At 34.4% G+C, this 13,144-nt stretch overlaps 2 protein-coding genes across 2 annotated transcripts; both read left to right on the forward strand.

The window, feature by feature from the left end:
* The first annotated feature begins 291 nt into the window (after window positions 1–291).
* LOC126724538 (uncharacterized) lies at window positions 292–3,331 on the forward strand. The gene is made up of 4 exons (XM_050429037.1): window positions 292–735; window positions 832–868; window positions 2,447–2,530; window positions 3,034–3,331. Exons 1-4 carry the CDS (start codon window positions 307–309, stop codon window positions 3,084–3,086), a joined length of 603 nt encoding a protein of 200 aa, XP_050284994.1. The 5' UTR covers window positions 292–306; the 3' UTR covers window positions 3,087–3,331.
* A 1,935-nt stretch (window positions 3,332–5,266) lies between these two features.
* Window positions 5,267–8,202, forward strand: LOC126724549 (probable carboxylesterase 15). Its single transcript, XM_050429045.1, has 2 exons — window positions 5,267–6,087; window positions 7,743–8,202. Exons 1-2 carry the CDS (start codon window positions 5,381–5,383, stop codon window positions 8,047–8,049), a joined length of 1,014 nt encoding a protein of 337 aa, XP_050285002.1. The 5' UTR covers window positions 5,267–5,380; the 3' UTR covers window positions 8,050–8,202.
* Window positions 8,203–13,144: the final 4,942 nt, after the last annotated feature.

Below are 13,144 nucleotides of genomic sequence, written 5' to 3' on the forward strand. Positions count from 1 at the left end.
TATATATATATATATAATTATATATATATATATAAGGGTTCAAGTTACATCTAGCGTAACTTTAAGTAATATTATACTACTCAATAATTTGTTATAAAATTCATATTTTGAAAATTCCACCGTTGAATATATATATATATATATATAGAGAGAGAGAGAGAGAGAGAGAGAGAGAGAATGATTCATATCATTCTTAAGAAAACCCATGGACAAAATCGTAGAGGTGAAAGTGTTTGTTATTATACGGTATACACCGAACGCGAAGCCAACAAAAGAAAGAAAAATAGATAGTACCACTACTAGTAAATGGTAGTAGAAAGAAAGAGAAGGGAAGGCAGAGCTAAGCGCCACATAATAATAATCTCTTCGTATTATCTAATATCCATGGCGACACAGCCTTTACACTCTCTCCATCCACTCTCTTCTTCTTCTTCTTCTTCAAAGACTACCGCTAAAGCCACAGCCACTCATTATTGTTATTATCACTATTCTCTTCCAGCAAAACCACAAAGCCCAGCACCAGCTGAAGTGTCTCGCAGCTGTTGTAGTTGTAGACTGCCCAAACCCAAACTCAAAGGCATTGTACCAACAACAAGCCTCTTCGACCTCCCGGTTTTGCTCTTCACCGGCTTTGCTTCTGATAGCCTCTTGGAGTTGGAATTGGATACCCAAACTTTACTTGCCACTCTCAGTGTCTTAGCCGCCATTTCTCTCTCACTTTTTCTTGGTCTCAAGGTGTGTATGTATATCAACCTCTCTTTATATATATGTGGCATTGTTTCATAATATAAGTGTTGGTTTTTAGTACTTTGTTTTCATATTCTTTTGCAGGGAGATCCTGTGCCGTGTGAGCGATGCGCTGGCAATGGTAACAACTATGCTTTCTTACTTTTCGCTTTTTTTCATTTTTCAAACAAAGTCATGAATGATATCCTTTTGTGTGTGTATGTGTTTTTTCTAATGGGCTTTTCTCAATTTTATTTTATGAATCATATATTGCATGAGTTGCATTGGCATCTTTATTATGAAAGTTCTTAATACGTGTAGCAGGAAAACTAAAACAATAGTGGCTTCTTTAGAAAATAAGTGCACTTTGTTGAATGCCATCATATTGGGGCGGTGGAAATATGTACTTTTAGATAATCAGCTTGAATTTTCCAAGGTTTATTTGGAGGGTTTACTAAAAGGTAAGAGGTCATCCATTGTGGCATAGGTTGTATGTTTAATTGAGATTGATTAGGAAAGAACTCTATGTTTGGGAAATCACTTGGGATAATGGTAATATGGTGTCCATGTGATATGGGATGATTTCACAAGCAAAACTATTGTTTCTGTTGTATATGTACCTTTTTTTTTTTTTTTTGGTTGATAATTCGATAGTTGGGGGAGGGGTGGATTTGAACTTAGGATGTCTATTTTGAAAACACTAGAAAGTGCCAATTGAGCTACAAGGCTCCTCGACTTGTATATGTACTTAAATGGTCGTAGCATTGCTTGGAAATAAAGAGTACTCGTCTATCAAATGGATTTAAAAAAAAAAAAAAAAAAAACCATACTTTGAGATAACTTAGGTCCAGTTTGCAGCAGTAAAATCCTCTGGATTATCTCTGGAACTACATATTAATTTATACATTTGTTTGATTTTTTAAAACTCAATTCATATTAGGCTTCCTTAGAAAAAAAATTAAACTAAGGTTGTTGGTGCATTAAGTAGTGGGCCTCATAGATTGCTGTTGGTTCTTTAGGTCCGTTCTACATCGTTACTTAAAATTTTGTTTGTGTTCTGTTCTTTTCTTCTCTTCCTTTTCACCTTCAGGTTGGAAAGTGGGGGTGTGAAGGGATGTTGAATGTCATCGATATTTCTGTTACATCTGAGTCTCTTTTGCTTCCTTTCTGACTAGCACTTTGTTAGATAACTAATCCTATACTTTTGTAAATGGCTGCTTCACGGTTGGACAAGTGATGTACAGCCAGAATTTTGAAAGGTCTAAGCATAATGAAATGTAGTGATGGTTTATCAGCGATTTTGAGAGTGTAAAGTGGATTGCTATGCTTCACTTTATTGCTCATTGCTTAAGTGTGCTTGTGTATTTCAAATGGCTCAAAACCCCAATTTGCGGTCATCTATTTCAATAGATACATGGTTGCATGTAAACTACAGAAGCATAATACTTCAACATACTAAAATCTATTGGTGTAAATGGTGTTTTAAAAAAAAAAAAATGGTCTTATGTGTTATAATTTTATTAATGCTTAGTACTTTGGAAAAATGTGCTAACCCTGTTTTTCATGATTCTTCCCTCAGTATCTGTTTTCTGCTTGTAGTGACATGATTTTTTTAAAGTAAAACATCCCCCTGGTATCCCTTTTCTACTGTGACCAGTTATTTTTGTATTTGTTGTTCAAGAAAAATAGCATGTTTATAGAAGTGCTCTTTGATGGGCAGGTGGCACAAAATGTGTGTTCTGTAACAACGGTAAGATGAAGAAAGAGACAGGTTTGGTTGATTGTAAGGTGTGCAAAGGCGCAGGTATTACTTTCTGACACTCAGATACTTCTGAAAAAGTTTAAAAGATGGGGCTTTTGGAAAATTGATATTAATCATTCTCTCCATTTGATTTCCATATTGTTTTGAAATTTTGAATGAGCTATTTGATGAAATCTTTGCTTTTAGCTTTGGGATTATGATCATTTTGGACAAAAAACCATTCAAGGATATTGTTGAATGGTCTTAATTTCTACATATTATTAAGTGACCTTCATTTTCAAATGACCACCAACTGTTGCATTCTGATGCAATGTGAAACACCATGGAATGACCTATTCTCATATGAAATTGGAACAGAAAATCATGCAGACAGATGTAAATCGTGCTATTCTATTAGTTTCAAGCAACAAATGATATGGTCCTTGGGCCTTGAGCTTAAAATTTATGCCCTTAAAATATATCAGATTCTAGAATTGTTGAATTTTTGTATTTAGTTCAATTTCTCTTTACTTTTACCTCAACCTAAATCAGTCATCTTTCTGTAGGATTAATCTTCTGCAAGAAATGTGGAGGTTCTGGATATTCTAGACGGCTGTGAGTGTGGTCTGAGATTTTTTTTATTTGCTCTTCTCAATCCCTATGTTTTCAATCTGTAAGATTTTGCCCCTAGCTTCTTCTTCTTCTTCCTTTCTCCCCCCCCGGTCTAGTACCTTGCTAATTTTCTTTTTCTTTTCCTAAATATATCCTCACCCCACTCTTTTCTGATGTCTACTGTCCTTGTTCTTAATTTACTGGAAATTGGTGACAAAGTGAAGGAATGAAAAAATCGTAAATTCTGTTGTATTGCTTTTTTTCTTTGTAGATGATTTTTAAGTTCTGTGAACCATTGTTTTGGTATCTAATGATTATTATCTTACAAGTGGAAGGTATATTGAATATCTGTTTTAAAAACAATATTTGATGACATTTCAGTGACAGATTTAGAAAATTATAGGTTGTTGCTTGTGAAAGAAAAGAGGTCTCACTATGGTTGTTTTTATTTGGACATAGTGAGGAAGTAAAGACCATGTCTGATGCGATGGTGAACGTGAAACTGGCCTCCTCTTCTGTAAATATGAATATTATGACTATGTCAAAATCTCCCATTTTAGGATTACAGTTGGGTATGATTCACTTTGATCGTTGGCTTGAATCATGTCTATTTCTAAAGTCAAATTCAAATGCAAATTTAAGGTTTATATTATTTTATTTTTTATAATGATAATTCAATAATTTGAGGAGTGGGGATTTGAATCTTGGATGTCTCCGTTGGAAACACTAAGATGTGCCAATCAATTGAGCTACAAAGTTATTGGCTCAGTTGTAAAATTGAGTGAGTACCCATTGTATATACTCAATCAAGTATGTTTGTTATATTTGTTTTTTACGCCCATTGTTTAAAGAGTATACTCTTTTATTTTACTTTTAGTCTTTAGATTTAATTTCTTATATTGCTCTTTTTCTTTTAATTGGTAAGTTACACATGTACCCAATGAGTTTTAAACCTATGACCTCACTCTCCACATCAACACTAGCAACTTGTAAGGAGAGAAGTTACTGGTTGAACTATAATTCATGGGCAATTTCCCTCTTGATATTTATTTTATTCTTAATATCTCGTTTGGACCCCTACTGTTTACTAGTGAGTTAAAATGCACTCTAAACTAGGCATGTCCTCACGCTTATGGACTATAAGAAATGGTTTTATGGAGGTAAGAAAAGTAGGCATGCAATGATGCGGGGCCAGTTGGAGCCTGCGGCTACCGCAGAATAACACAATGGAATGAATTGTGAAGTAGCAGTCAACGGTCCGACTCTACTCCAATCTGTGGTTTCATTATAATAATTAATTGGATAATTCAAAAGCCGATCTTCCCGTTTGTTCCCTTACACCTTTTTATGTACCTTACACCTAGCATGAAAGATAATAAAGGTAGAGAGGAAAGCAAATGAATTTAAATCTTAATTGAAATTCAAATTCAAATAAGACACGGTTATCTAAAAGACTATTAAGTGAAATAATTAAATGAAAATTAATCAAATATATTAATGAGATTAAATTTAGTAAGGATGTGATGTAAAACTCATATTTGATTCATTCAATCTCAATGTACCACATCATCTTATCACATATTTAAGAATAAGTATAATCACACCTAATCAATTCTAATACTCATATATAAATCCAACAAAATTGAGAGTTTATTAAAATATTATTAAGTGTGGTAGGATGTATGAATTTTAAGTAAAATGATGATGTGATAATTTCTTATTGGATGGTATAAAACATGGGTTTTACATCCTGTCCTTACCAAATTTGGACTCTATATTAATTATTGCTTTCCAACTTCTACATATATACTCCTTTAAAGATAGACATCATATTTGTAATTTTGTAATTATAGTTGATCCCAAAATGTAGGGAGACTAAATTGACTGTGACTACTCAATTGTATTTTTGTCACCAAAAAAAAAAATTTGCTATTTGTGACAAAGACTATTCACATACGTTTCATGAAGCTAATTGTGTCATTTTATTTATTTATATAACTTGATTTAGACACATCATGAGATCTTAACTGAGCTACAAGACCCTCGGCGATTAGTTTAATCGATCACGTATGTCTTCATCCAGATAAAAAACGTCAGTTTCGTGATGATATCATTTTGATAATGTGTTTTGGATTGAAACATTTGTCAAACACAAACCATAATCATAGAAAAGAACAAAAACAAGCAGCCACAACCACAGTTAATTAAAACCGAACTGCACTTTTTTTAACTCTTTCCTTCTTTCTTTCTCAATAAAAACCTTCTTCATCTCCCTTCCCTTTGTACACACAAAATTAAAGCATGTCTAAGAATATTATTAACACTAATTGCAGTACCACCCCTCATGTAATAGACGATTGCAGAGGAGTCCTTCAAGTTTACAGTGATGGCTCAATTGTGCGCTCTCCTAAACCAAGTTTTAACGTCCCCGTCCAAGATGACGGTTCCGTTTTATGGAAAGACGTAGTTTTTGACGCCGTTAACAACCTTCAGCTCAGGCTCTACAAGCCGAAGCCGAATCAGTCTTCGGCTCACTCCAATTCCAAGCTCCCAGTGTTTTATTACATCCACGGTGGCGGCTTCTGCATCGGCTCACGCACCTGGCCCAACTGTCAGAACTACTGCTTTCGGCTCGCGTCTCAGCTCCAAGCCGTTGTGGTGGCTCCTGACTATCGGCTAGCTCCTGAGAACCGGCTCCCGGCTGCTATTGAGGATGGCTTCTTGGCTCTTAAGTGGCTCCAAGACCAAGCCGTGTCTGGGGAGGAGGGGAAGGACGCTTGGCTTGCTGACGTGGCTGATTTTAGCCGAGTGTTTATTTCGGGTGACTCGGCTGGGGGTAATATGGCTCATCATTTGGCAGTTCGGGTTGGATCTGGGTCGCCTGAATTGGCTCCGGTTCGTGTGAGGGGTTATGTTCTGTTGGCACCCTTTTTTGGTGGGACGGTTAGGACTAAGTTTGAGGCTGAAGGACCGAAGGATGCCTTTCTTAATTTGGAGCTCATTGACAGGTTTGCATTGGTTTTTTATTTATTAATTAAAGGCTTATATCAATTGAGTAATGTTAGAGAATTTTTTTAATTTTAATTTTACAATTATTCACATAGTAAGCAATATCACCTTAACATTAACACTAATTAGTAATATTATAGACTAATCATAGCAGGTTATTACAATTGTTATGAAAAATAACATGTGTTTTGGGCATTTCGAGATGTTTTGGCAAATACCAGTCGAAACTTAAGATTCAGCTGGTATGAGTTCTGGGATTATTGTTTTTACCTTTAAAGATGTGCTATGATCTTTTATTTGTTTTTTTATATGCTCCCTCAATTTTAATTTTTTTTTAAAGAGACCTAATACGGTAATTTGGACTCTTGACAAATTTTTCAATGGGTCCTGGTAGTTCTTGTGGGAGTTCTTTTTATGATGATTTTGATAATTTTTTTCATACATGATGATGATGAGGAGTAGTATTCTATTATAAACTTTATTGGCTTATTATGAGCTTATGTAATGAGTAGTGACTTGTTATAAATCTTCTTATTGTGTGATGTTATATTGATGTTTAGGACTTAAGACTAAATGATTTGTATTATTTGATATTTACTTTTTTGATTTGATAATTTTATGTTATATATTTTGGGAATCCAAAACATCCTAAAATGGTATGTCAAAATAGGCCGGTACCGATTCTAATGGACAAATCGAAACGGAGTTCAGAATGAAATTAATAACATTGCCTAAAACTCATTTTTATGCACAAGCACTCATAAATCATGATATTAAACCTTATATTTACATTTTTTTTTTTTTAATATTGATCAGAGATAATAAAAATTCTCCACTTTTCTTGACTCGCCCTAATCCAAGCTGGACAAGTTTTGCTTGTTATCCTGATTTTTGAATGTCCATCACTCCATCTATATGTTATATTTAATATACTTTTAAATTATTTATACATTATCATACCAAAACACGTGTTATATCTTTTAAATAGTCTCACAACTTTCTCTTCATATGTTCCTCAAAAAAAAAAAAAAAAAATTCTCTTCATATATATATATATATATATATATATATATATATCTTATGATTATTGAAAAATCCTTGATAGGAATTACAAAATACTTTCATTTTGTAGTCTTATATTGCTTTCTGTTTCACGTGTTTTTCTACTCCATAGAAGGGATGGGATGGGATCGAAACGTCCTAATTTGATCCCACCCTGTCGGCTGGAATAACCAAAATCCATATGATATATGATTATTGCTTAGTCATATATGACACAATTTGGTGATTTTTTTTTTTTTGGGATATATTATTTTAATGTTTCTTTAATGTTTCTTTAATCTAATGCTCTCTCAATCACAACGATATTATCGTCAGACTTTACAAGTTTCAAGTTGCCGTTTGTCACGTAGTTAACAAACTTGTGATATAGCAATACCGCTACGTAATAGTTTTGTTTCATTACGTGGCTAATGGATTCAGACAAGTACGAAAATTAAAACAAAGTGCAAAGCCTATAGATAAATTACAGACTACGTACTATGAAATAAATTATAAAAAAAAAAACAACGATTTTAGCACTTGCAATTATACTAAAATTATAGTCCTTTTAAAATATGCTCGTGTATCACTAATGTCACTAATAATTGGATAGGTTTTGGAGGCTATCTATACCAATTGGAGACACTACTGATCACCCAAATGTAAACCCATTTGGGCCATTAAGCCTCAATCTTGAAACAGTGGATCTTGATCCCATTCTAGTGGTAGCTGGAGGAAGTGACTTGCTGAAAGACAGAGCTGAAGATTATGCAAGGAGGCTCAAAAGTTGGGGAGAGAAGATTGAGTACGTTGAGTTTGAAGGAAAGCAACATGGATTTTTCACTATAGATCCTAATTCTGAAGCAGCAAATGAGTTGATGCAAATCATTAAACGTTTCATTGCTGAAAATTCCAACTAAGACTGCATTCATGGGCATGTTACATGAAAGCTCCACTGTAAGGGTGTTGGGTTGCCTTTTCAATCTTCTTTGTAAGAAGTTCTTTGCTTAGTTACCCATCTTCTATGTTTGTGAAATTGAAAAATATACATATGGATTTTACTTTGTTTTGTACTAACCTCAGTGTAGGGGTTTAGTAGTCAAGCACCTTATCCACTTTGTCTTTAGCACTTGGGTTGGCACTAGGGTGGCAGGCGATGCATGAGTAAGGTTTATCTCACTAGGTGGAAAAGATAAACTAGTTAAACCTATTATAAAGTATTATAAACTAATTAAAACTATTATCTCACAGTAATCATCGACACTATTATAAACTAATTAAAGCCTAATCAACAATTGAAGAGAGAAGCAATTCATAGTGACTGGTGTCGAACATGATTGGGGTTGAAGAATATGTTGTATCTGATTCCATATATAATAAACTGTGACTAAGAAATTATGCGGATTGATGAGGCTTAGGAAAGTAGTTGAGGAGGTAGCTGGGGAAGATTTGAGGATTTATGTGATTAGAGAAAGTTGGTTGTAAATGGATTTGAAAGAAGGGCTGATAGATCTGAGCATGAAAGAATATGAAGAATTTAAGAGGAGTTGAGCCATTGATAGATAGAAGATTGCGAATGAATCTGAAGAATTTAATAGGAGTTATGAGATAGGGTCCAAATAAAAGAGCTATTTAGTGTGTGTGAGAGAGAGAGAAAGAAGTGTAAGAAGATGAGATTCTTTGTTTGCGTGAGATTACAAATAAGAGAGAAGGCGTGAAAGAGGTAAAAGAAAAAGAAAGAGGTGGAAGCGTGTGAGAGGAGTTTTAGTTATGTTTGGTCTTGTTAAGTGAGTCTCACAATTTTCAATTTATTTACAACAAGACTTTTCATCATTGTTACTTAAAAACTAAAAACTAATGGAGATGAGTTCTCAGAATATATGTTTTAAATCCCATAAAATATGTTTTAAGTACTCTAAATTAAGAATTATCATCAATTTTAACATTGAAAATTGTTTGTCGAAATCTGCTATCAAACATGCCCTTACTCTCATAATTCAAATTTTTTTTCCAATAAAAAAAGTACAACAATCACCTGATGAACAAAAGTCCCACATCACCGGTCTAAAATAAAGAAAGCCAACAACACCTTTTCATCGGTATTGTCAACTTGCAAGATCTCCTTATTACAGTGTGACACAAATGATATGAGTTCAACGCTTTGCTCTTCTCTTCCTTGATGTTAAGGAGGTATGTGTAGCTAGTCGTTTGTACCTTGTCTACCTATATATGAAAGTGGTTGACAAACAATTTGCTCAGGCGGAGCTTTTCAAAGTAGTAGGAAAGGCTTAACATTGCGGAGCTCTAACAGTTACAGGTGCATGAGGATCTTATATGTCTCTAATAAGTGGTCAATTGGATCATTTGGTGTTCGTTTGGCATGATTAACTTTACTAATTTATTTTACTATTCAACTTATTTTTGGTACTATTCATGAGTTTCACTACACTTTTTGATACTATTCATGAGTTCCATTGTACTATTTTAGTTAACTTTTACTTTTATTTATAGTACTTTAAGCAAAATAAGCGGATTCTAAACAAACCCCAAGATCTATCATAAGTCACAATGGACAGTTAGTTATGTCCACCAAGGGAAGGGAGTCTATCTTACAGACCAAGTCATCCATTGAGGCCCCCTTGATTTTAGCCAATTGATCATTATGGTCATAATGGGCTTATAATGAGGGGGTGAAATTGGCCATATTAAGGGTCTGTTTGGGATCTGTTTATTTTACTGAAATTGAAAACTTTTTACTGAAAGTACTGTAGATAAAGGTAAAAGTTAGTTGAAATAGTATAGTAAGACTTATGAATAGTATCAAAAAGTGCAGTGAGACCCATAAATAGTATAAAAAATAAGCTGAATAGTAAAATAAGTTGACAAAATTAAGCATGCCAAACGCACACTAAGTACTTAGAGTGGTACTAGCATGAGATCAACCTAGTTGCTTTGATGTAAGCTAGTGGATTATTTCCTAAGTACTTAATTTTTGTGAGCGTATAGTATTTTTTTCAGATGTTATTTCAAATTTAGGCTTTCTTGTATATGAATCTTTTCCAAGAATAGTTTCCTTGATTTGAACCACCTAATCATCATTGGGCCTATAATGCGAGGTATAATTGCATCCATTTTGGTAGTGGTTTTGGGCATGTAAGATATTGTGCTTGAGCTTGAGCTCATTCCTTGTGCTTAGGTATTTAGTTATCTTTTATTTTTTTTTTAACTTGTTGGGCTTTGGTTTCTCGTTTCTTGTTGTGTATGGGTTGTTCTTTGGCTATTAACTAAAAAGGGTGGAAGAGTGTGCAAGTTGGGCTTTCCTTTAGGGGTATGTTTGAGATTCGCTAAGTTTGCTGAAACTAAAAACTTTTTACTGAAAATACTGTAAAGTAAATGTTAGTGGAAATAGTATAGTAGGACCCATAAATAGTAGCAAAAATAAGTTAAATAGTAAAATAAAATAGTAGCAAAAATAAGTTAAATAATAAAATAAATTGGTAAAAAATAAGCTAGCCAAACAGACACTAGGTCTAATTTTTGAGGACTAACTTAATGTCCGTTTGGAAATAACTTATTTAGCTTTTTGCTAATTTTTAATTTATTTTATATTTACTGAAAGTGTGCTAAAGTATACTTGTACTTTTAAAAAAGTGAGGAAAAAAAAAAAAAAAAAAAAAAGAGAAAATTGGGGTTTTAAAAAACTACATAAAAAGCTGAGCTTATCAGCTCTAGCCAAACAGACACTTAGAGCTTCACATTAGTGAATGTAAAATACAAAAAGTGACCAATTTTGCAAATCTAACCTCAAAATTATCCTACGTCAGTTGAGTTAAAATTGTGTAAATTTACACAATTACTATAGTAATTATGTAAATATACACAGTTATTATAGCTTTGTATTTGATATTTTATTAATTTCTCACATCTCAGAGCAAACTATCTCTCCCTCTTGTTCTCTCAGTCTTAAAACCTGCAACCCAACATTGCCTAAATTGAAATGCAAATCCCATCCACCACCATCATCCAACCACCACCACCATTCAACCACCACCACCACGACCAAAAACCATTACAACAATAAAAAATCAACCCAAAATACAATGGAAAATCAAACTTGATAAACCCTAAATCAATAGAAAATCAACACAAAACCAATCATCAACTAAAAACCCATAACCCGAACCCAAAATCAAACCAAAACCCAGAGCTTTGAAAGATAGAGAGTGAGAAAGAGATTTCTTTAGGTTTGCCACAAAGAAAGCTAAGATAAGAGAGAACTCAGAGGAGAAAGAGAGTTGAGGGTTTAGAGGAGAGAGAAGAGAGACCTGATGGCTAAGAGGAGTACGTGAGAGAGAACAGATTTGAAAGGAAAAAGCAGAGGGTTGTGAGGAGAGAGAAGAGATACCTGAACATGAAAGACCAGAGGAGAACGTGTGATGGTGTAAGAGAGAGACTTGAGATGAAATATTAAAAAAAAAGAAAAAGAATATATGAGTTTTTAAATAAAATAGAAGGTACAATAGATTAACTGATGTGAATATTTTGTAAAAGTGGTATTGTAAAATATAAAAAGTAAGGTTTTATGCTAAAATAGATAGAATCATTTACACAATCTGGTGTGAATGTTTTTAATATGGTCTACAACCATAACATTTTGTAGGTCATGATTATAGGGGTATCAGACTCTTACTCTCGAAAAATACATTAAAAAAAAAAAAGACTTTTGCAAAAGTTGGTGTGCAAGCCTAAAACGAGATTGTTGGGCTCAACCTCACTTGGGCTCACAATTTATTTGTAAAGTGGGTTTCAAGATTTCCTACTTTGGGTCGTTCTCAGCACAGAGATTCAAAGTAATGTTCCTCCCCTCTCTAAATGACTGTTTTCTCTCTTTTTTCTGAACCCCCTCATCTTCCCCAACTTCTGCTATTTATAGCTTAGGTTAGTGGGGAGATCATGATTACTGCCATCGCTAGTGCAATTGAAGGTCCAATATTATCTGTTTTAAGTGGGTGTTTAGGTGAGAGTGAGATGTAACAATTATGGCCTTGGAACTTGGTTCCAGCTCAGGCGAATTTGCTCGGTAATGATGTTCCCCGAGCATCCCATGACTTGCCCGGACAGGGTTTATATGATTGTTTGGTAAGTTTTATGCCGAGCACAGCTCAGGATCCGGGGCCCAAAACTTGTTCTTTATGAAGGCAGTTTCAAGAAGGGCTTAGGGCGATGGGGCCGTTCCATTGGGCCTGAGCCCAGGGCCCATATAGGTCTTGGGATTTCGGTGCCGTACAGTTGGATTAAACTTCTATAGTGAAATGAAATTTATTCTTATATACTCTTTATAGTACATCATTTATATATGTGGGGTCATAGAGCCCAATGATATACATCCACCTTTTGTACTGGGCCTGAGGCCCATGCTGAGGCCTATAATCACATATGAAGAAGACGGTGATGATCATGGTAACCCAAGAAACCGTGCTGAGGACAACTTTGTCATCGGCTAGCCAAAGTTGAGGTAGAAGAAAAGTGATTTACTAGCAAAGACAATCTTCCAAAGCACTCCAAGGAAAAAGATAAGTACAGCAAGTAAGCACACTGGAATATGACGGTAGAGCAATTCCAGGAAAAGCTGCTACCTCCACATTAAATACTCCACAACTAACACTTTGGCCATATTAATGTGGAGAAGACCCTAAACAGTGCTGTTTTGGCAACCACAACACACAGAAAGCCAAAAAGGGGTGTCTGATGGGACAGATACTCAAGTAAAGACTTAGATGATCAACAAGTGTGGGATCATGATGGCTCAGAGGGGACTATATAATGGAAGAGACCCTCTATGAGAAAGGGATCGAAGATTTTACCCGAGAAAACACTGTAGCAATCTGAACTAATTTTGTAACCATTGTCATTCTTACTCAAGAAATAATAAGTTTAAACTCCTCGGACTAGTGTTGAGGATTGAATTGCTTGCTCAAGTCCATATTTGTTTTACTTATTCATTCTTTAAATCAT

This window comes from Quercus robur, chromosome 1 (genome assembly GCF_932294415.1).
Source record: "Quercus robur chromosome 1, dhQueRobu3.1, whole genome shotgun sequence".
Classification (NCBI taxonomy): domain Eukaryota; kingdom Viridiplantae; phylum Streptophyta; class Magnoliopsida; order Fagales; family Fagaceae; genus Quercus; species Quercus robur.

Excerpts from the sequence above, each read along its gene's own strand:
- LOC126724538 (XM_050429037.1), top strand. The coding sequence starts at position 307 with ATGGTAGTAGAAAGAAAGAGAAGGGAAGGCAGAGCTAAGCGCCACATA. Across the intron at positions 736-831 it reads CACTTTTTCTTGGTCTCAAG|GGAGATCCTGTGCCGTGTGA; the intron begins GTGTGTATGTAT and ends ATTCTTTTGCAG. Across the intron at positions 869-2,446 it reads TGAGCGATGCGCTGGCAATG|GTGGCACAAAATGTGTGTTC; the intron begins GTAACAACTATG and ends TTTGATGGGCAG.
- LOC126724549 (XM_050429045.1), top strand. The coding sequence starts at position 5,381 with ATGTCTAAGAATATTATTAACACTAATTGCAGTACCACCCCTCATGTA. Across the intron at positions 6,088-7,742 it reads AATTTGGAGCTCATTGACAG|GTTTTGGAGGCTATCTATAC; the intron begins GTTTGCATTGGT and ends ATAATTGGATAG.